The sequence below is a fragment of the Sphaeramia orbicularis genome, chromosome 15 (assembly GCF_902148855.1).
Source record: "Sphaeramia orbicularis chromosome 15, fSphaOr1.1, whole genome shotgun sequence".
Classification (NCBI taxonomy): domain Eukaryota; kingdom Metazoa; phylum Chordata; class Actinopteri; order Kurtiformes; family Apogonidae; genus Sphaeramia; species Sphaeramia orbicularis.
Window position 1 is genome coordinate 47,759,399 of NC_043971.1, and position 24,342 is coordinate 47,783,740.

General features: G+C 37.4%; 1 protein-coding gene across 1 annotated transcript; it reads right to left on the reverse strand.

Annotated features, from left to right (window-relative positions):
- Positions 1–13,055: 13,055 nt before the first annotated feature.
- fgf8a (fibroblast growth factor 8a) lies at positions 13,056–22,400 on the reverse strand. Its single transcript, XM_030156087.1, is given in 6 exon segments — positions 13,056–13,732; positions 13,734–13,925; positions 18,191–18,297; positions 20,948–21,128; positions 21,896–21,932; positions 22,025–22,400. Coding segments are annotated over 6 exon segments (666 nt in total). The 5' UTR covers positions 22,057–22,400; the 3' UTR covers positions 13,056–13,615.
- Positions 22,401–24,342: the final 1,942 nt, after the last annotated feature.

Here is a 24,342-nt window from a genome sequence, read left to right on the forward strand (position 1 = left end):
ACTTGTATGCGGCAAGATCCTGAAAAGGCGGTATGTGTGTGCATGCGGGAAAGTCAAAGCTCCCAAACCGGAGTCCCCTTGCTGGTGCGTTCCAGACTATTGGAGAAGTCATACTTTCAGCGTATGACATTTCTCTTTCTCTCTCTCTCTCCCTTAAGTAGCTGATGTACTTCTCCAGAAGTGTTTTTAAATACTCTAAAGACATCCAAGCAAACATCAACTTACTATGCCCCGCCGTGTTTTCCGAGGTTGCGCAATGAAACGCATTTACCTCAGAAGTTGGAATTTCCGACCCGGATCTTTCCAAGTTCCGAGTGCAACTGAACGCATCATTATGGGCAAATTAAGATGAACTAATTTTTTTCGAGTTAAGATTTAATTGAACGAAATACGTTTACCATAATTTTGACTTTTTATGTTGGAATTATTTATATTTTATTAGTGGAGTCAAATAACACAAATATTTTATTAAAATATGCTTGATATTTATATGTAACATTTACTAGGGATCAGAATCATTTTTTTCAGCTCTGACAAAGCTCAGGCTCTAAACCTAGAACAAGGTTATAATAGTTTTGGATTTTCATTATAGTTTAGTTTTATTTAGTTTTGACTTTTTTTCCTCTGATTCAGTTTTAATTATTGTTTAGAGCAGGTTTGCTAGTTTTTATTAGTTTTCCTTATTTTCTAAATGCTTAGTTTTAGTTTTGTTTTAGTTTTTCATATCTTTCATCTTCTTCTCCATCATATTAAAAAAAAAAAAGAAAAAAACATACAGGACTCTGCTGCTTTCTCCCAACTTTAGTCTCCATGTTTCCAGGTAGAGTGGGGACGAGAAGATGACTGTAAACGACAAGTGACGAGAAGTGACAGACTGTTAACTGTCATATGGTGCCAGGAGCTAAAATTGCTCAAGGGAAATAAATCGATTTCCTATCAATCCGACATTGACAAGGACGAAAACGATGCAAATTTTATCCATATTTTTTATACATTGTAGTTAGTTCTATAAGCACACAATACAGTTTCAGTTAGTTATCGTTTTTTCCTTTAATTACAGTTTTTATTTATTTCAGTTCATGAAATGTTTTTACAATTCTAGTTTTTGTCATTTCGTTAGTTTTTGTTAACGATAATAACCTTGACCTAGAATCTCCTGTAAAACCCTCTGTCATGTTAATTAACTTCACCACTGTAGACCAAGCTGACATAACGTCAACCATTATGTCCTCTAAATCATGAGTTTGCCTCTTAGACCCAATCCCAACCAAACTTTTTAAAGATACTCTGCCCCTAGCTATTGACACTATCCTAAATATAATAAATACCTCATTAGTAACTGGCTACGTGCCACAGTCTTTGAAATAGGCAGTTATTAAACTGCTTTTGAAAAAACTACTCTAGAGCCCAACATTCTAGCCCATTACAGACCCATATAAAATCTCCGCTTCCTTTCAAAAGTCCTTGAAAGAGTGGCAGTCAAACAGCTATGTCAGGACCTACAGGACAATAGGTTATTTAACCCTGTGTTAGTCCCCTGGGGTGTTTTGTCACCCCAGTTTTGCTTAAGTGCTTGCAATTTCTTGTTGGCAATTTATTTCTTTTTCTCCCTCCTAGTACTCTTCTAACTTAACAAGAGTGCATCACATGTAGTGTGGCGCAGTTGTGGCTCAGTTGTCCTTGGAGGTAGACGTCGTTTTGACCTTCTTGGGAGTTCAGTTGCCCCACCAGACAAACACAGGTATTTTTTTTTATGATTTATATATAATTACATACAATTCATATGTAGATATAAATACATATTATGTATCGGTAGCCTACTCTGTAATATAAATATGGAATAAAATGCTACTTGTGGTTAGTGTGTTGAAGCACACTATTATTATTATTATTATTATTATTATTATTATTTATTGTATTATGTCTTATCAATATCAACCAGCTACAAGCAATTCAAATTATTCAACAGGGATTGTAGATACATCCTGAACTAGCAGTATGACTATATTTTACATAAAAATAACGCTATGAACATTTTTGTATTGGGGTGTGTAAATACCCCAGGGGACTACTCATGTTTGGAATCCCCAGCATACTAACACAGGGTTAAAGATTTCCAGTCTGGCTTTCGAGCTCATCGGTGCACTAAAACTGCACTAGTCAGAGTTGCTAATGGCCTGCTACTAGCTGCTGCTGATGGACTGGTCTCAATCCTGGTTCTGTTGGACTTGAGTGCAGCTTTTGTCACAATTGACCACAGCATCTTACTGCAGGGATTAGAATGGGACATAGGCATTAGAGGAGTAGCCTTCTGCTGGTTTGTCAATGTAAACCAACAATCATCACCATGTTCCAGAGTTATTTATGGTGTACCACAAGGGTCGGTGCTCAGGCCCATTTTGTTTACACTGTATATGCTGCCTTTAGGTAACATAATTAGAAAACATGGCATTAATTTTCTTTGTTACACAGATGACACAACTGTATTTATCAATTAAACCTGTTAAGACCAAGCAAGCGGATAAACTAAGTGCCTGTGTCTGAGACATAAAGACCTAGATGACCACTGATTATCTTTTACTTAACCCTGGAAAAACAGAGGTCATTATTGGCCCTAAAAGTGTGAGACTTCCTAACTGACCAGATAGTCATTCTGGACAACATGAATGTAGCCTCCTGCACTACAGTTAAAAACCTTGGCGTTTTATTTGACCAAGATTTATCATTTAAAGCTCATATTAACCAAGCCTGTGGAACACCTTCCACCTGTGTAACAGCCAGAATTAGAAATACTGTGTCTAAAAATGATGCTGAAAAATTGATCCATGTGTTTACTAGACTAGATTACTGTAACTCCTGACGCTCAGCATGTCCTGAAAGTTCTCTAAAAAGTTTTCAGCTGGTTCAAAACACAGCGGCAAGACTGTAAATAGGAACTAATAGGAGAGAGCACATCACCCCTGTGCTACAAGCCCTTCACTGGCTTCCAGTCAAATTTAGAATTAAGTTTTAAATCCTGCTTTTTACATACAAGACCATTAGTGGCATGGGCCCTTCTTACCTCAAAGATGCTCTGGTGCCTTCCCATCCTAACAGATCACTTCGCTCTCAGAATGCAGGTCTACTGTTAGTTCCCAGGGTCTCTAAAAGTACAATAGGAGCAAGAGCCTTTAGTTACCAAGCTCCTGTCTAATAAAATCAGCTTCCAGCTAATATTAAAGTGGCAGACACAGTCTCTACATTTAAGATCAGACTGCAAACGTTCCTTTCTGAAATGGCTTATGGTCAGGCTAGTTAAACAGACTTAACCCTACAGTTCAGTCTAAGCTGCCCTGAGAGCAATAACACTTGGGGAAGAACAGTGCACTGAGTCCTATGATCTGTTTCACAACTAATAATCTGCAATATTTAGTTTACTTGGTTTGTTCACTGCTATTCACCCTCTGACCCTTTCCCCCACTCCCCTCTCGGGGAGTAGCTACTGTTTCAGATGTGGCCACTTTAGGCCCAATGACGACGGGACCTGGGGTGACCCATCTGTGCCCTGTCCTGACATGTGACCCCAGACCTCCTCCCTTACCCTCACCTATGTGGATGGACTTCCTCACCCTCAACCAGTCTAGATGGACCTCCTCACCCACACCAGATGTACCCCTTCAGCAGTGTGCATGTACCCCCACCCTACTGCATCCCTACAGACTGGAATTACATCAGCAAATGGATGTCCGTCAGTCCTGATCACATCTACAGCCTGTCCATCCATGAAAGTGGCTCTCTTCTTCACTGTGGTTCTCCCCGAGGTTTCTCTTTTTCCTACTGGGTTTTTTTTAGTTTTTCATTGTGGAGAAGAAGGATCTAAGGACAGGGGATGCCCAGGGCATTGATCCATTTGCTTCAAGGACAACAGATTACTTGACTATTTGTTTATTTTCATTGTGTTTTTTTTTTTTATTTTTTTTTTAATCAATTCAACAATTTCTGTAAAGCCCTGTGAGGCAACTTTGTTGGGAAATTGGGCTTTATAAATAAAATTGAATTGAAAATTGAATTGAAAGCTGTGGTTGTACTGAAACTCTCTCTCCCTCCTTGCAGGTGCACCAGCCTGATGATGTGCCCTGTTTAAGTTCTCCTTTTGTTAATTTAATGCATTCCAACACTTTCACCTTGCTCCCACACCCACAACATGCACCACATACTGACGTACTGATACTCACACTCCATACTTGTGTCTTTGTTACCCTGATCATTTAAATCATTTGTTATAAATCACTTTTGCTAACTCTTCACATGGTGTACTTCCATTCTTGTCATAGCTGAGAGAGCCAGGCTGTGACACTTAGAATGAACATATAAATTGAAAACTTAAAAAAAAATTAATTACAAATTTAGCAAATAGTAGTTATATGCAACTATTTACATGGAAATGCAGACAATGCCTCAGGTGTTTTCAGGAAAACTCTATACAGCTATTTACAGAACAATCAGGTGTCACAATATTATGGCTAAACATGTTCAATGTAACATTTTCATAACTTAGAAAACTATACATGACTATTAACAGATATAATTAGATGTCACAAGATGCCACATGAGTGGTTGATGTAGTTCGCTTGTCCACCAATAGGAGCGTGGTGATGCTTTTTGTTTTTTTTGTTTTTTTTATTTAACCACTTCTTTTAGAAATTGGTTTTTACAGTCTCTTCCTCTACCAAACGTACACTATACGTGATGATAATGTAGAAATTTATGTTTCTATTGTGTATTATAAGTCTGGTTTTATTCGGTTTTTCAACACAATTGATTTCACAGTATTACTTTTACATCTGCACTTTCACACAAGCATAAATGAGGACTCAGCAAGGCTCATTCTGCCGATATGTCACCTTAAATTGGTTTGTGATTTGGACGTGAGGGCATGTTAAGGGACTCCGAAGGGTTAAATAAACCATATGGTTAGCATACTTACAAAGAAATAACAAGTGACATAGTAGTAACTGCAAGCAGTTTTGATGGGCCCTTATGCACCAACGTAACTCTGGGCAGGTCACAGTCAAGAGGTCTCGCAACTGTGGGAATACAGGGGTCTCGAGGTGTTACGCAGTTGAGGATGTAGCAATATTGAGTTAAGTGTGTCTTCCATTGTCCACCATGTGGCACTACAGAAGTCACACAGTATGCGTCACATCACTGGATATCACATCTACAACAACCTGAGCAAATTCCATATCAATCACATGATGTTTACATTGCAAATTTGATTTTCAGGGTGGGACTCGTGAAGTTTGATGCAAATTGCAACATTTTGAACGACTGTTCATCATCAAGTTCAGAGTTGTTCAGAGAAGCAATAAAAATCTGTTATAACTAGAGATACATCATACTGTGATAATGCAGATACATGACAGTGAAAGCACTACTCAGAGGTCAGCATTTTCAACAACAGAAAATTTCTCTTATTACCAACATACTGCTGCTACCTTCTAAATAGGAAGGAGGTGCTGATTTGTAAGGCTTCAAATGGCCTTGTTATTTCTGTTGGGATCAGACCTAGAACACCGTCCCTAGTAGTTTTCCTGGTCAGGTTTCAAGTTGGGGATTAAACAAAGGCCATAGCATTTCCTCTCCGCTGGTTTAGGAGCTGGTAGTCCAAGAAAAGTAACACAAACTTATGTAAAAAAAATATATGTTTACTAGAGTTGGGAATTGTAGTTTTAAGGCTGATACGATATGCATCTCGATACAGCATCTCTGATCGAATTTATTAAAGATATCTGTGTGGCATCTCGTGATGCAATACAATTCACATCCAAATCACGATACAGTGATTAAGCACATTCTGATTCAACACATTCATTCTAGTAAAAAAAAAAAAAAATGTGCAGTGCAATTCAATAAGCTTGATTATTTATTTATCAAATAAGACCATGTGGCATTTGTGCCATTTCAGAACATGTGCCTCACATACAGTCATGTGAAAAAGTAAGAACTTTGTTTCCAAAGTCATTTCTCTGAATGTTTCTCACGCTCAACTTCTTGCTCCTTCACCGAATCAATTTGTAATGTAATGTATTTGTAATGTGGGTAATACAGAAAAAGGTTCTGTCACTTTAAGAGACACCTACGCAAGGTAATCTGGGATGCAGTGTTAGATATGTATGTCACTGTTTAAGGAAGTATCTCTGGTATGTATGGCAGTGTTCAATGATGTAGTATAAACTGCATGTTAAGAGACAACATGTCGTCACCTCCCTTCCATGTCTTGTAAGATGAAGATACAGACATTTATTCATCTGTGGCGCTCATGCCACAGTGCATCCACGGAGCTCACATTGTAGTGTGCAGTGTACACATCCGCGAATCCACAGCACACGTTAATGTGGGTCTGAAGGAAAGAAAAACTTAACCCAAATAAAGAGTAACACTTTTAAATGCAAGTAAAAATATATTCTATTGAATGGATCGAAATTTATTGATACAAACATTCAATGCATCGTGATATCATTCCAAACTTTTCATTTACTCACAGCTTCTCTAATTTGGTGCACTCAGACCGTGGACACGTGTATCGGCATTTCAATACGTATCGACTAATCTTCCCATCAATAATGTTTACTACTCAGTGATCCCAGTGGATAACAAGGTAAACTTCAAAATGAAATTTCCAATCATATTTTAATGAAAAGTTAATAGATATAAACAACCCATCTGAAGGAAAAGGATAAAAATGATTACCCATCATGCCGAGTGCCTACTGTACAAGCCTGTGGGGGGAGTGTTATGATATGGGGTTGCTTCAGTTGGTCAGGTCAAGGTTCAGCAATATAAAATGTTCAATATTTGAGGCCAGACGATGACATGAATGTATGGGGAAAAAAAAGCTTTTTCTATCGTTGCATTTTTTCCCTCATGACTCGTGCATATTCCACAATAATATCAGGATTCTTCAGGCTCAGACTGTGAAAGAGTGGCTCACAGAGCATGAGACATTATCTTCAGTGATGGATGGACTCAGTGGCGGTGCCAAGGGGGGGCATGGGGGGGCAAATGCCCCCCAAGTCACAACCTTTGCCCCCCCAGTTGCACCCCCACCCAGATTTGGGCAAATCTTTGGGAAAATTTGGGCAACGAAGAAATATTAAAAATCTGTCAATGAAAGCCTAAATAACACATTTTGATACACTTATAATACAACCAGGCAGACAGTCCCCCCCACTCCATGCATGCATCTATAGAGGGTTCTCTCAAAGGCCAGCTGGTCACTGTCCAACGCCGCACTAGAGAAATATGTGAAAGTAGATTGTACCTATTAAAAAATCATAACAAAGTCTGAGTTGTTCATGCTGTAGTTTTTAATAAATACCTTGAATAAATTAAGTATTACCTGATTTTACCTAAAATTGCCCTCTATATAAAGTGTAATGGATATATATATATATATATATATATATATATATATATATACATACATACATACACAGGGTGGGGAAGCAAAATTTACAATATTTTGAGGCAGGGATTGAAAGACAGTGTATGACCAATTAGTTTATTCAAAGTCATGAGAATTTATTTGCCACAAGAAAATTTACATAATAGAAAATATTTTTATTCTATGTGTCCTCCTTCTTTCTCAGTAACTGCCTTCACACGCTTCCTGAAACTTGTGCAAGTGTTCCTCAAATATACGGGTGACAACTTCTCCCGTTCTTCTTTAATAGTATCTTCCAGACTTTCTCGTAATAGTTTTGCTCATAGTCATTCTCTTTTTTCCATTATAAACAGTCTTTATGGACACTCCAACTATTTTTGAAATCTCCTTTGGTGTGACGAGTGCATTCAGCAAATCACACACTCTTTGACGTTTGCTTTCCTGATTACTCATATGGGCAAAAGTTTCTGAAAAGGTATGGATAATAGTGTCAGGTATGATTATGACATCAATATATGTTTGGTTTCAAAACAATTGACATAGTGCCTGCTGAGAAAAAACAACTAAATGTTCATTGTAAATTTTGCTTCCCCACCCTATATATGTATATATATATATATATATATATATATATATATATATATATATATATACATATATATGTGTGTGTGTGTGTATGTATATATATATATATATATATATATATATATATATATATATATATATATATACATATATATATATATATATATATATATATATATATATATATATATATATATGTGTGTGTGTGTGTGTGTGTGTGTGTGTGTGTAACTAAAGCGCAAAACGTTAATTTCACGCTATGCGCAAAATTTTTTTGTCCACCCCCGCCAACATTTTCTTTGCCCTCCAGTTGCCCCCCCACTTTTAAAATCCTGGTGCTGCCACTGGATGGACTGCTACAGAGTTCAGACCTTAACAATACTGAGAATCTTTGGGATGTGCTGGAGAAGGTGATCTGACTCAAGATGTTGGTGAAAAATTAAATGCAACAATGAAAATAAAGGATGTGATGTTTCATGAACTTTTAAAAATGATGCAGTGATGCTATTGTTGTGAATTCACCATGATCCCTAACATTCATGGATCAGCTTCAACAGCCTGTTTCTGTAACGGTGCTGTTCATTTCACGACATTCCGCTGAGTTTTGGATAATTTTTGTTTTGTTTGGATTGTTGACTGGAATAACCGATTGATAGTAACATCAACAAAATAATCTACATACCTGAGATTGGAAGATTTATTTAATTACTGTTAAATCAATCATGACATTTATGGCTAATGTATCATAGCTATTGTGCTATATTGACATTAGATTAGATAAAACTTTATTGATCCTTTGGGCAGAGCCCTCAGGAAATTGAGGACAATATCCACTTAATTTAGCGTCAACTTCACAGCAACAACACAAACTCTGCCTTGGCAGATCAATCCCCCCCGATCACCACCAAAATTTAATAATTAGTTCTTTGTGCCAGTACCAACATTTCCTGAAAATTTCATAAAAATCCGTCCATAACTTTTTGAGTAATCTAGCTAACAGCCAGCCAGCCAGACAAACAAACAAATCCTGATGAAAACATAACCTGCCTTGGCGGAGTGCTTTCTAGTTTTTTTTAATGTAATTGCAAATAGTGTGCTAAACAAATACTATATCAAGATAGTAATTTGCCTTGTTAGGTTCTGGGTTTACAATAAAATGCTGCAATACAACTGGCATAGTTCCTGTATTTAGTAGGCCTGTAATGGTACACATACCGAACCGTTTCAGCACACACCTGTTCAGTTTGGTATACAGCCGTACCGAAATGGCACAGTATGTTGAGAAAAAGAAAAAGGAAGGAAAGCTGTCGTTCGATGCAGAACTTTAAATCCACTCAAGTTCCACACGGACATATTGAAGGAGCTCACATTGACCCGAAATATGAAATAGCAGTTGATATAAGGTAAAAAAAAAAAACAACAAATATGATGTTAACCTGGAAGGAAGAGATGGAAGACCCTCTGCCATCATTACAGACTTGTTTGGAATCACTGCAGGTCCCGGTGAAAGACAACAACAGGAAAGAGATGTTGATAAGACGAATGTTGTTTGCCGCCTATGTCCGGCAGTTGTAATATACAGGGTGGGGAAGCAAAATTTACAATATTTTGAGGCAGGGATTGAAAGACAGTGTATGACCAATTAGTTTATTCAAAGTCATGAGAATTTATTTGCCACAAGAAAATTGACATAATAGAAAATGTTTTTATTCTATGTGTCCTCCTTCTTTCTCAATAACTGCCTTCACACGCTTCCTGAAACTTGTGCAGGTGTTCCTCAAATATTCGGATGACAACTTCTCCCATTCTTCTTTAATAGTATCTTCCAGACTTTCTCGTAATAGTTTTGCTCATAGTCATTCTCTTCTTTACATTATAAACAGTCTTTATGGACACTCCAACTATTTTTGAAATCTCCTTTGGTGTGACGAGTGCATTCAGCAAATCACACACTCTTTGACGTTTGCTTTCCTGATTACTCATATGGGCAAAAGTTTCTGAAAAGGTATGGATAATAGTGTCAGGTATGATTATGACATCAATATATGTTTGGTTTCAAAACAATTGACATAGTGCCTGCTGAGAAAAAACAACTAAATGTTCATTGTAAATTTTGCTTCCCCACCCTGTACTTACACCTGCTCTGTCTGTCTGTCTGTCTGTCTGTCTGTCTGTCTCTCTCAAACACGCGCTGTATAATAGAGGAACAGAACCCAGGAGTATGTAAAGTTTCACTTTCGTTTCATGCCAGCGTTAGTTATGAACCCCTCCCTGGCTCCGACACACAAAAAAAAAACACCCCCCATCTGTGTGTTTTTGACAAATCACACCCTGCACACACACACAAAGTGCCCAAACAGTTTGTTCTCTGTCCTAAAATAAATAATTTGGTTAATTTTGTTGTCAGTGTTGCTCTTCAGTTTGTTAAAAGAGAATACCAGTTTCCTCTCTTGTTAATGTTGCACTTCATGTGGATTTTTTTTTTTGTGTTATTTTTTTGCAGAATGTGAACTGACAGAACTGTGATTTGATTTTTGTTGTTTGTTCAAAACTACCTGTCAGGGAAAAGTGCAATACTAATGTTTAAAATACATTTAGTAATATTTATTTTATTTTCTATTTGATTTATAGCAGCAGAATTATATTACCCCTGTTTTTCTATATTCTATTGTCTCCAAAAATTGGGGGAAAAATGTTTAAAAATTCGTAAATGCATTAAAGACATTTTGAGGGGTTTTCTTCCTTCCCGTACCGAACCGAAAAAAACAAAACAAACCGTGGCTTTGAAAACCGAAAATGTACCGAACCTAAAATTTTGTGTACCGTTACAGGCCTAGTATTTAGTACTGGAAACCCTAACCCTACACAACATACTGTAATACACTTAACCTTCCCTCAGATGGGAAGAAACAAAGTACAAATACCTCATTTTTATACATACTCAGAACTGGTGTATATAACACATGAGAAATGCAGCTAGATGAAAACACTGAAGGCCAAGCAAAAACATACTGAAAGACATAAGATAAAGCAGCGGTGTAGTCCAGGGTATACAGTGGTATACAAAGTATACCTACTTATTTTTCAGTCAGCATTGGGTATACCCACTTCTAAATTACCCTGATTCAGTAGTATCTGAGCCAAATTGCCCATGTCTTCCCCTAGGATGGTGAAGCCATGACCCGCCTTCACTGATTAGATTGGTAAACTTTAGGCATGTGGACTGCTGAGCCAATCAGGGGCAGAGTAGGGCGGGTCATGCCCAGGAAAATGTTATTAATTTCACGCCAGAGCCAGGGCTCTGCTTAGTGCTGGCCACCTCTGGAACCTGATTGGACACCTCAGGTGCCAGTGCCACCTCAGTTGATTGACAGGTCACTGCATGTCTCATTGACAGATGCATGATTATTGGAAATGCAACCAAGAAAGGCAGAAAAAAAAGTATTTATGTATACAAAAATATTTCAAATGAGTTACACATATTGAGGGAACCTACTTTCATGGAATACATAATTCTGAGGTAAGTTTTAAGGTGGTTTCCAAATGACTCACTGTTTTAAACTACTGACCACATGACTATACATTTAGAGAAGAGATTTTGTTGCCAATAGTTAAACTGTGTGAGTAGGCTAACGTTATGAAGGCTAATGTTATCCTATGTTTGCCTCATGATGAGTACATTTACATTCATGCAGCTGCTTGTGTGACCTGTAATATGTACAAACTGCTCCTGATCAAGTCATGATAATTTTATAATAGTGAGCAAATACTACTGATGGATCTTTGGGTAAACTAAATAGAGTAATCTTACATGTCACTGTTTCTAAAACAGTATTTTTCTGGACTACTTAAGAAAAAGGGCAAAAATTGAAAGTATACCCACTTCTCCAGGGACCACTACACCACTGAGACAAAGATATGAGAGTGTTTCAAAAGACTTAACAAGACAAATAACTATGTAAAAATGTCACAAAAGTGATGTGAAATACATAACAATATTGAAAATATGTAGACAAAACAGTTGATAAAGAGGAACTGGAATGAAGAGAAAAGAGATAATAATATTTCAATTTACATTGCTGAAGCTGAAAGAAATACCTGTCATACTTTTTCCACTTAAGGCGCACAGTAGTCACCTCATAGCAGGAAGTTTTTGGGTTTTGATTCCAACATCTTTGTGGAGTTTACATGCTCTCCCCATGTTTGTGTAGGTTCTGTCCGGGTACTCCGGCTTCTTCCAACCACCCAAAGACATGTACTAATAGGTTAAGTGGTTTAGCTAAAATTGCTCATAGATGTGCATATGAGTAATTGCTTGTTCTTCTCTATATTTTAGCCCTGAACATGAACTGGTGACATGTCCAGGGTGTACCCCGTCTTCACCCATAGGTAGCTGGGATAGGCTTCAGCACCCTGTGACCCTCTCGAGGATAAAGCGGTTCCGAAGACGACTGACTTTTCACTTTCACTGAGTGTCTTTAGCACAAGTGTCTGTACTTGTACTGGAGGACGCCATGGATGTACTGTGTGTAGAGACAGTATGAAAAGACCAAATTTGTTTATTTATACTCTGGACAATTGATACTTCATTGAACACATTAGGAGATTTTTTTAATGGGGAGGGGGTACTGTTGTTCTGACTAAACCGGTTGTATTGTACATAATATTTTATCAGATTTTTACCTACTGGAGAAAAATAATAATTAATTAAAATGTTATGTTGCATTTTAATTTAGCTGAACTAACACTCATTAAGGCTTTTGTAATGGGAATGAGTAGCTGTGTTCTAAAACAAATATTTTACAAAAGTAGAACAAATGTGAGTTAATCAGCCAGTGCACAGTTCTCACATTAAACATTAACTACTCCTGAACAACTATGAACCAAACAAGACTTTAATATCAATATTCTAATGTACATTTATTATACATTTTAAATAAATATTTCATTCTTAAAATTAGTTTACAGATCCTGAAATAAAAATATATTTATATATGTATAAAAACAGACATATAAACAGCAATGAGAAGACGGGGAGGGGGGGGTTCTTACACTACAGTTCAATTATATAGTCAAAACAGGAAACCTGTGAATATCAAATGTAGCTGCCACATTGTTCCATCAGAAACTCTTAAAGCTCAATTTGCTTCCATACTGTGAGACACATAGATGTGATCCCATCCATGGTGTAGCTGAACGATGCAGTGTTACTACACCATGTGGTTCAGTTTACTGAAGGACCACCATCCAACACAGTGATGGACAGTTTATGTCTCTGGATCAGGATCAGGGCCCTTCAAGTCTAAAATCCAACAATTCCATTGGTCAAAATGACACAACCAAATGTACACTTAATGCACTCTACTAAGATGGCCCTGATAAGTCAAAGAGTTGTGTGCATCTATATCTACAAACTTAACTTTGTCTTTTTTCCCCATCAGTACTAAAAGTCAGGAGTACAAAAATAGATTTCTTGTGTATTTTGTCTATTTACAGCTTTTTTTACCATGAGAAAAATAGAAAACAACTTACATATTAAGATATAGTAATGTTGGGTATAAAAATGTCTCTAGAGGTTTTCTTTTTTGAGAGCAGAAGAGTTTGTCAACAGTTCATGGGTTTCTGCTCTTCAGTGTTCAGATGAGCATCTTGTCCGCTTAGTCCTTTGATTGAAGGGGTAGTGAAGGAAGTCAAAAGGCCGATGGTGGCTTGGGTGGGGGGGCTGCTGTCCTTTAGGCAGCCTTTTCATGAAATGGACCTCACGTTGATGCTGTCGCGTTCTGGAGCCTTTTCGTGGACGCCCACGTCGAGTGAAAGCCATGTACCAGCCTTCGTAGCGGGCATTCTTCAGCGCCGTGTAGTTGTTCTCCAGCACAATCTCTGTGAAGATGCAGTCGCGACCTTGTCCATTTTTCTGTAGAAGTACGAAAAAAAAATGTGTTGGTCAGAACAACAGCTGAAACAATTTATTGATTAAGGCTAATGAAGTTCATTTTGTCTTCTGTTTATGTAATTATACAGGTAACATCTAAAAACTATACCTTGTCTGAACAAAAGAAAAAAAGAAAAGTATAATTTATTGATTAACCAGCTCCAATCATTTAAAAAATTATTCGATTGTATTTTTCCTGAATCAAAGCTTTGTTTTCTTAAATTTGCTGCCGCTAGATAGCTAACGTATCAAACAGAAAACTTTCTATTATCATGGTTGGGGTCTCAGTGGCAGTTAGGATTATTCTTAAACACTGGAAAACACCTAAAGCCCCACAGTTTAAAGAATGGGTCAACATGATGATAAAGACTGTTTCATTTGAATGTGCGCTTCATAAGCTTAACAATAGGGATGGAACCACAGCACTAGTTTGGGAGCCATTCTGGTCTTACATAACTATGACTGATAGTCAGCATGATGACAGCTAAACTACTTCCCTCCAGCATTTAGTTATTTATTTACCTATTTATTTATCTATTTTATTTTTTCTTCTTGAGAACTTCCATGCTTTGTAGCTTTGTTTTTTTTTTGATACTTTTCATGTATGTATAGAAGCCCTCATAGTTAACATTAAGCAACATTGTATGATTGTTGTGTACCAAGTGAAAACTGTAATAAAAACTTGAATTATAAAATTTGCCGCCACTAAATATTGGTTCCACTGTTGCGTTTCATACGGACACTTAATTGTGACGCACATGATGCCAGGATCAACAACAAGGAGGGTGGCTCAGAAGAGACAAGGACAAAAAGGCAGAAAATGTCTGTATGCTCACTTTCCTACAGTGGAACCATCACTTACTCCTTTAAACTTTTATGCTTTCACTCAAACATTACAAATATCTATCTTTATTTTTTCAGTTGTATGTTAGTTCCATGTTAAGTTGTTTGTAAGTTAGTAAGTTGGATCCAAATGTGTTGAAGACCACAGTGCTCATATTGTTTGTTGATGTCATTTGACTAGTTTGTTGTTGTTTATATCTCTCTAGATTTGTATACTGTTGTTAATTCTATATAGATATTTTTAACATATTCTTTTACTTGTATACTTTTTGTGGTTTATGTTTCAGCTGGTTCTGGAGTAAAGGACAGTTTGTCATTTTCAGACATGTCTATTTCACATTTTTACTATTTTTTGCCTATTTAAATAAGCCTTTAATTGAATCAAATTGAAGAAAACAGTTGATAGATTAAGCAAATATAAAAATAATCGATAACTGCAGCTTTAGTCAGAACACTCAAAGATGATGCTGGAAGACTTAAAGATGAGAATTATGGGATGCATAAAAGCTGCCCTATGTAACCTTCTGTCCCCCACATGGACGCCCACAGCCCACCCTTCATATATGCAGCATATGCTACAGTCATTACATATTAGGTAGGGGGATGACAGTAAGCCATGACTCCTCTCCCACTTCAGTAGGCATCCTGCAGGTCTGGCGGGTTTGGAGCTGGATCCTCCATCCATAAAGCCTTCATCAGAGCCTGAGTGTCACCTTCACTCGTGTTTGATCTCCTGGTGCATTTGTGGCTAAATGGCAATCGATCAGAGCTCCTGGATTTGAACATCGATCAATAGAGCCTTAAATTCAGCTAAGCAGCTTTTTGCTGTATCACTACAACCCATTTAGATCATTATGTATTGTATTTATTATGCATTATAGTATTAACAATATCTAAGCATGGATTGTACATAAAAAGGTGATGACCCTGGAGATATCATTAACCCTTAAATACCCAGAACAAGTTTTTGTGGTGACTTGTGGCAACAAATGAATTTTTCTCTACGTCTAACTACTACCAAGTGATTTATCACCATATCATTATATATTATAATATTACTCTTTGCATTTTTGCTGTGAAAATCAGGTATTTCCCTATATTTAATCTACTGAAATTTAATTTTTATTTAATATAGATGTTCATAAAACTCAGAGTAAATTCAAAAATTATTAGATTAAAACAGAGAAAACTGAAGAAAACATGACATTTTCAGCAAAATATATAATTTATTCTACATTAAAACAAGTGCCTACAACCACTGTCATTTGTCAGAATACATGGGTTTTATTGTCAAACCAATGTTTCACATGACACTGGTGTTTCCATGTCCACTACAGAGACTATGGATGCATCTGAAAAAGACATCTGGTGTCGAAAAGCTGAAAAACTGCATTTTACCTGAATTATTTCACTGTATTGATAGGATTAGTGGTTCAGAAGTTATTAAACATTTTGGATCAGTAGATGCTTTTGGGTCTTTGAGAGTTAAATTAAAAAAAATCATTTTTAGAAGGATAAAATGTACAGTAAGGTCAACTGAGGCTGTGTTTTACTGGACTCAGGAACACAGCGCCAGGCTACTGTAACTAGATCCAACCATTCTGGTCAAAATACTGTGTTAAAAATAGACATGATGTACGCATGAACACACATATGTCCAAAAGACACACAAAACACTCTCTGTTCCTTGTTTGTCCATGTGCACACACATCGAAGCTGGGACAGGCTGTGACTGGGCTGGTGGTGTGGGGCAGATGGTGTTCTAAGCAGGGTGCTGGGGTGGGTGTGGGGGATATATGAGTGTGTGTGTGTGTGTGTGGGGGGCAGCTCTTTTTTATTAGACATCACAGTGAGAGATGTATACACTCTGATACAGTCTCAAGCACACCAATATAGCACTACTGAGTTCATTTCCAAACAAAGACCCCACCTGGAAACTGTGCACATCCAGTGTTAAGGCTAGAAACAAACTAAATCAAGCATAAAGCGACCGCGTCCATTCACCATATGCAAATCAATAGAGACTTATCAGAAAAAAAGCCCTGATTTTGTGACATGATACCGATTGACAGCTATGGTGAGTCATTCTAATTATGCTGTTGGTTATTCTACTTAATTATAAATACTTATGCATATCTTGAGCTCAAAAAAAGACCAAAACATCCACCATCTACTGATCTAAAATGTTTAATACCTGTTGGTGCTATAATGTAGGACCAACAGGTAAATAGATGTAAACATGTAAATAAATGGTGTAAAATACAGTTTGTCTTCTTTTCATGGTCATCAGATATGACCCATTTGAACATTCAGAGTGAACATGGAAACACCATCATCTCCTACAACATTGAGTCACCAGTAAAACCCATAGAGTTTGATAAATGAAAGTGGATGGAGACAAATGTTTTTTAAGTTCAGTTCATAATATATTTTGTTGAAAAAGTCACTTTTTTCCGTCAGTTTTCTCTGTTTTTGATATAATAACCCTCAAATTTACTCTGAGCTTTATGAACATCTACATGATCAGGAAATTAAATGTAGGAAAATACCTGATTTTCACTGACAAATGTAAAATACAGAGGATAATAGACTACTATAATAGATGGTGATACATCACTTAAGAAAGGTTAAATAGAGAGACTGAAAATCTTGCATCTTGTTTAAACTCAATAATTCATCTGTCACTTTACTGTTGCCACTTTATTGTTTTACTTATTCTCTCCAACCCCTGCTGTTTATAGTCACATTGTATGTTTAGAGTTATATTCTATTTTCTATATATTTCTACTATCTTCCTTGGGGCACCATGGGCCTTAGAGTTTTGTCATTTCAGTTTTCTGCATTTGGTGTACATATGGCAAAAACTGGCAAGTAAAGCTGACTTTGACTTTAAAAAAATTACAGTGGTTGGAGATACTTGTTTTTCAAATATAGTTCAATGATATTTTTACAGGAAAAAAGTCACTTTTTCTTCAGTTTTCTCTGTTCTGATATAACCTTTGAATTTACTCTGAGCTTTAATGAACATCTACATGATCTGTGAAATAAATATAGGAATATACCAGATTTTCACTGAAAAATGCAAAATACAGAGGATAATATTGCAATAAATGGTGCTAACTTAAGAAATGTTGAGTAGAAAGAAAAAATCATTTGGGAACTGCAACAACAGTAGCACTGGGGTTTCATGGGTTATTTGAATAGTTCTCTGGATTTTTTAAACATTCTGGTCAGAAAGAATACATGATATTGAAGATTCATTTATTAAATGTAATTGTTTCTTTATAAATACTTCATAAAAACACCAACCCCTGCCTCTGACTGTGCTGTGACATGAATAGAGTTCTACCACAAATCAGGATGAAAATGTTTGTTAAATGTAAATGGTAAAAGTGCATCCTCACCTTGCCGATGAGCTTCCCTCTTTTGTTCATGCAAATGTAGAATCCCGTCTCAGCGCCTCTGATGCGCACACGGCTTCCAAATGTGTCCGTTTCCACAATGAGTTTAGCTGAAGAAATAAAAAAAAAAAACACATTTTTGCATTTTGAATTTGAGTTTCAGCTTAACTATGGTCTTTTAGGCCTGTTTGAAATATTTTTTAAACATTCAACCCTTAAATCTGTGAGCATGCATGTAAAACCATTGACAACACAAGCTGAAATGCTTGAGTGTGTTTCCAAGTATGCATACTCTCCTCTCACACACACATCCATACGCTAAATCCTGAGGGACAGATTCCTGGGGATTTATGCAAGCAGAAATTCTTGCAAAATGATAAAACCATGTGTATTACAATTCTTTGAAAGCTAAAGAGGTGATCCTGGTAGGCCGATCTACTGTACAATACCTTTTTAAATATCTGCATTGAATTCACAAATAAAACTGCACATTTATTTCTATATCCCAAGGTGTACTGAAAAACAGGAAATATAGCCAGTTGTAGTCTTGCTTTGGCTTTAACCAAGACTAAAAACTGAATTCGTACCCATAAATTTGAATAAATGTAAAGCGACAATATGTGTGGAGAGTAGTTCCATCATCCGGGTTTTGTTTGAAGAACTACAGTTTAACATTCTCACAGATATGGTTCTCATCATTAAAAGCCATCAGCACAACCCATTATAAATTCAATTTTAAGCCACACTGAGTTGTAAAACTGGTTCCATGGTGTTACAGTGCGATAGTGTTACAGGGGTCACTGGGAATGGCCTGGACTCTTTCTGCCCACAGACTGACCACTACATATCTGGTAATTACAGTTGAGGTCATAATGAACAGTAACAACTGAATGTAATGACCAGAGTCAGAATCAAAAACATGTTTTGATACACCTTGTGTTTCTCTGTGTTTAGGGGACATTATTGATTCAGTCACAGCATTGAGACATTAATGTACAACCTTAGCCTAAACCCAGCCTAACCTTTACCTGAAAAGCAAAAAACCCAACTCTAAAACCTCAGTGACATGAATGAAGTCTATACCAGTGACTTGGTGAACATGGATGCGAACTGCAATTCTACTTATGTTAATATGTATTCAGAGTTTTATTACTTATCACTACTATTATTTTTTTTTTGTATTTTTTTTTTTTTCTTTTTTTTGCACTATCTTTATCCATGCATATTTTTCTTCCATTTTATCATGTTGCTGCCTTGACCAGTGAATTTCCGCATTGTGGGATCAGTAAAATGAAATGTAATGTAATGTAATTTAAATATAATAATATAAACAACAACGAGGAGGAAAATCCCACCCATTATTCAAATATTTTCCAAAAGTCCCCTTTTATATATTACAGCAAAAAATGCTTATACAACATCTGACCATGCTACACAGTCTTGAGTAATATTAAAGGGTTCCTTTCCATGGCAATGACAGCAGAGTGGGATATTTTGTATGATAATAATAATGAATGATTCTGAATGAGAGCTCCTTTTCAGAGCCAACAAAATTAAAGTTTGTTTCAGTGTCTTCAGTGCCAAAAAAAAAGGACACACATTAATACGGAGTACCTTCAGGTATGCATGCGTTGTCCATCAAATACTATATGTACTACAGCAGCAGCGTTTTAGTTGGTGCTCCATATAGAGTTTAAATGAGTCAAGATGCATCCAAGGTAAGGCTAAAGCTGGATAGAGTGGGGGTGGAGATGCAGGAAATGTTTGGGAGGTAGAAGTAAGATGACTTCTAATGGCTCTGCCAGACCTGCACAGTCTCTGGAGTATCATCTCTAGCAGCATCTACAATTCACTGGACACGTTTGTGTGAGTGCTCAACCACCAGCTGTACACTGTCATAAAAATTGGAAATACAGAGTCCATAAGAAAAAAAAAATCCAGAAATAGGGGAAATGTATTGAATGACAAAGCAATGAACCCTTTCATGCATGAATTGTTAATAAACTAGTGGCATCTTTGACATAAAGCATATTCAATTAGATTTCTTCAATATCTTCTTTATCATAACACCCAGTTATTTATTGAAGTGGATTCCATGCATTTACAGTTTAACATATAATGGTATTAGTTCTTTAAGAATAAACACATCTATAATGCTCTTTCCACAAAGAGAATATATCTCTGCTTTAAGAAAATATTTTATTTTAGCGTGAAATGTAACTGCCCACTGTGGCGAATGTCATGAATCAGGGATTATATTCAGCCACTGAGACAAAATGACAAAAACCATAAGGATTAAACTGTGAACAAACTATTCCACAAACTGTAGATTATTAGAGATTTTTTTGTGTAGCCACATATTTTGGATTCATTCAATGATATACCAGGATAAGTTAAGATTGTATTTGTCCAACAGTGGGAAAATGTGGGGAAGTGTCAAAGCAACAGTAAAGCGAACATAACATTTATTAGAAAACACAATAAAGAGTTGGGGTCATAACTGCAAAAAAATGTAGCTTTAATTAAAGACTGAATACCTGTCCACTACAGTAATAAATGCGTGAAAGGGTTAATAGATGCACGTAAAATGCGGACAGGAATCTATCTATCTATCTATCTATCGATATAAATTAAACGAAGAGCAACAAATATTTTAACCTTCTGGCGGTTAGAGCGAAAGTCCTGAGTTACTTTAAAATATCTCTGCAGTATTTCAGTTTTAATGTTTTGGGGTTTTTTGTTTTGTTTTTTTTCCCTTACCGTGCACATCTCCATCCTCGGCCATGGCGTTGATCTTCTTATTGGGGAGGATCTGCACATGTTTACCGCTGGTTCGGCTGTAGAGCTGATAGATCCGGACCAACCTGCGGCTCACACGGTCCGTCACTTTGCTCTGCTCGCTTACATGCTGCGTGAAATTAGGCGGGGACTGATTGGTTACCTGTCAGAAATTAAATGTCATCATAATCATCAGTATTCATACAGTTTCTTTCTTGCTTTCTTTTTTCTCTCTACTGAAATTAAGTCTAAGTAAATAATTCCAGATGTTAAATGCAGAGCAGTAACGGTTGGTTTTTGTTTTCTCCTGGAGACAAGTGTAACAAGTTCCAGGAAACTGCTGCCAAATTAAATTAACAGTTTACAAAAAAGACGCATGGTGTGATTACAGGTTGGGCGCACGGCAGACTGTGCGCCACAGCGCAAAGCAACCGCAAACAAGCACCAACTTTAGGCAAAAAACTGATAAAATATTGGAAGCTGTTGGTGTTCAGACTGTGGACCAGTAGAACACCCATCTTAACCTCCCGCTAAAGCCCAATCTTTTAATTCCCTCGGAACCGTCTCCCCGGTGCGCCCTGGTGATGGTAGGGCCGTGGCTGACGTAACCACTGGCTCTCGGTTACTTTGATCCTCACGAAATTTTCCACAAGACTCGCAACCATGTCACCGTGCCCCGTCTGTGCCCGTGTGTCCGGTGCCAGAGCCGGTGCGCACGGTCATCACCAACCTGGCAGCAGGCCGCGCGCCGTAGGGGCTTTCCGATACTGTGGCCTATCACATAATGTGAAGATCTCTCACCTTTTCCCTGAGCATCACAAGCTTCAGCTACCATATGGTTCACATACAGATGACCGAACCCACTTATTTTCTAAAAGTCCCACATTCAAAAATGCATTCAACTTAAAATGAATAGAAGTGGTGACATACCTGAGCATAGTAGCAAAACGTAAATATGTGGAGAAACCTGCAAAGAAGAATAGAGTCCTTTTAGTTCGAGCTCTGTGTGGATGACAAAACGGCGTTCTAGTGTGGGAGTACAGGAGGAAAAATACTTACAGATAGCTGAGTCCGTATGGAACGGGGCGCATGTTGGGTTCAGATGAAATGCACTTCCAGAAAATTCGGGGGGGAAAAGTTGAGCTGCAAGCTTCAGCTGATTTAGTCGAACAGATTTCACAACGTGAAGTCTATAATATGTCACAAGTGCTGACAGACAGGCTCAGTGACGAACGCAAAAAAGGGACCAAACCAGTGTCCATCCTAGGCTCAGCTCCCCCTGGTAGGTACTTGAATGCCTCACATGCAGGCATTAATGGAACAGAATCATTAATGAAACCGAGAGTTTCTGGCTCGTCAGAAAAGTCTAAGTGCACTTGCAGAAGCACAGCTGAGAAGTGAAGTTGTGCAAGCGTGGCAGTTTTTTTCTTTTTAATTTAATTTTACCAAGAAAACAAACAAATAAAAACGAGGTTATCCGGGATGTCAGGCAAGTCCGTCTCCAGTGTAATTCCTGTGCGGCCTTCAGGTGCATGTGATCCCGCAGCTGGCTGCTTCCTCTGTGGGCTCGGAGTGGCTCGATGCTGCTGCTCTAGTCGGTTCGGCACGGCGCGGCGCGGCTGTGGCAGGACTTCAAACAGGACGCAGCTTCTCTCCTCTCTCTATATTCCCATCCCACACTCCTGTGTCAAGCTCACACACCCCCGGTTAAAATGGCAGGGCTGATCAGCTAAGAACAAGCCCCTTTTTCAGCAGAACAAAAGCGGACACCCCCCTCCACCTCCACCACCACCACCACCTCTTATTTAAACATCTCTCTACCTGAGGAGCCGTGCACACTTGGCAGAAAAAAGGCGCACACAACAAGTTTGCACAAACCTCAAAAAATGACAACAACAACAACAACAACAACAACAATAATAATAATAATAATAATAATAATAATAATAATAATAATAATAATAATACATTTGATCCAGCATGTTAAGCTCTGAATACATGATGTGTTTGTCCATCTAGTTGTATCTCAGCTCCCTCCTCTTCTCTACTGTCCATGAACACTGTTACAGTTCTTGACGTTCCTGGAGCTGCTCAGCTTTGTGTATCTGAGAGCAAAGTGTGAGACATATTAAAAGGATTACAGGCGATTAGCGTTTTTAAACACCCCTCCCTTCTTCTGATAAACACAGCGGCCTCCTCTCTCCTCAAGGAGCTGCTGGATCCTGGAGACTAATGTATTTTAGAGATCTTCGTGGATTTATTTATTTAGGCTATTTACTGGTTTACTTTCCAGGAACATTGTACATTGATTTACATTGCTGTAAATGCACCAAATGCTGAAAATGAGTTAGGTCAATGGCTATTTTTAATCTGCAGTCCCTGGACAGATGTGGAATTGTCACCTTAAAAGGTATATATGAAAGAATGAAGGAAAACTACATTTCGGAATAGCTTTGGAGCATCTGTATGTGATGAGGAATGTGAATGTGAATAATTGGTGCAAAATACAGTTTGTCATCTTTTCATGGTCATCAGATATGACCCATTTGGACGTTCGGAGGCTCCGTAGTGAACGTGGAAACACCTACAATATGATTCACCAGTAAAACCCATCCAGTTTGACAGTGGATGGACAGACTTGGTTTTACATTCAGTTATTGATATCTTTGCTGAAAATGTAATTTTTTTCCTCAGTTTTCTCTATTTTTTCATATAATAACCGTCAACTTTAATTTGAGCTTTGATGAACATCTACGTGATCAGTAAATTAAAAATAGGAAAATACCTGATTATCACTGAAAAATGCAAAGGATAATATTAAAATAAACGGTGATAAATCACTTAAGAAAAATTAAATAGAGAGGAAAATTCATTTAGGAACTGCCACAAGAGTAACACTGCGTCTGTATGGGTTAAACTAAAATTGAAACATGAATAGAAAGAGATGAGACATTTACACTTACTATGGGTCACCGACCCTAAATTAAGTCAGTTTGTTTGTCCTTATATTATACTATTATATTATGCTCTTGAACGCAGCCATAGACTTCATCGATCGTTTTGAGAGACCATTAATTAGTCTAATTAGATCTCCTCAGTATCGGCTATAACACAAACAACAGAAACTCAGTCTTAACGTTACTTGAGGTGTCATTAAATTGGCTGGAAAAACTTCAACTGACTTCATCACAATTCAGATCAGGACTTTGAGGGCCCATTGAACCATTTTTGGTAGGCTATAAGCTGCTTTATTCCTTGTAAAAATATATAAATAAATAATATATTGTGGTGTTGGACTATGCAACCCGCAGAATCACATGTACTCATACAAGCCATGATCTACATTCATTTAAGTTTTTTGTCAGTCTTGACTTCAG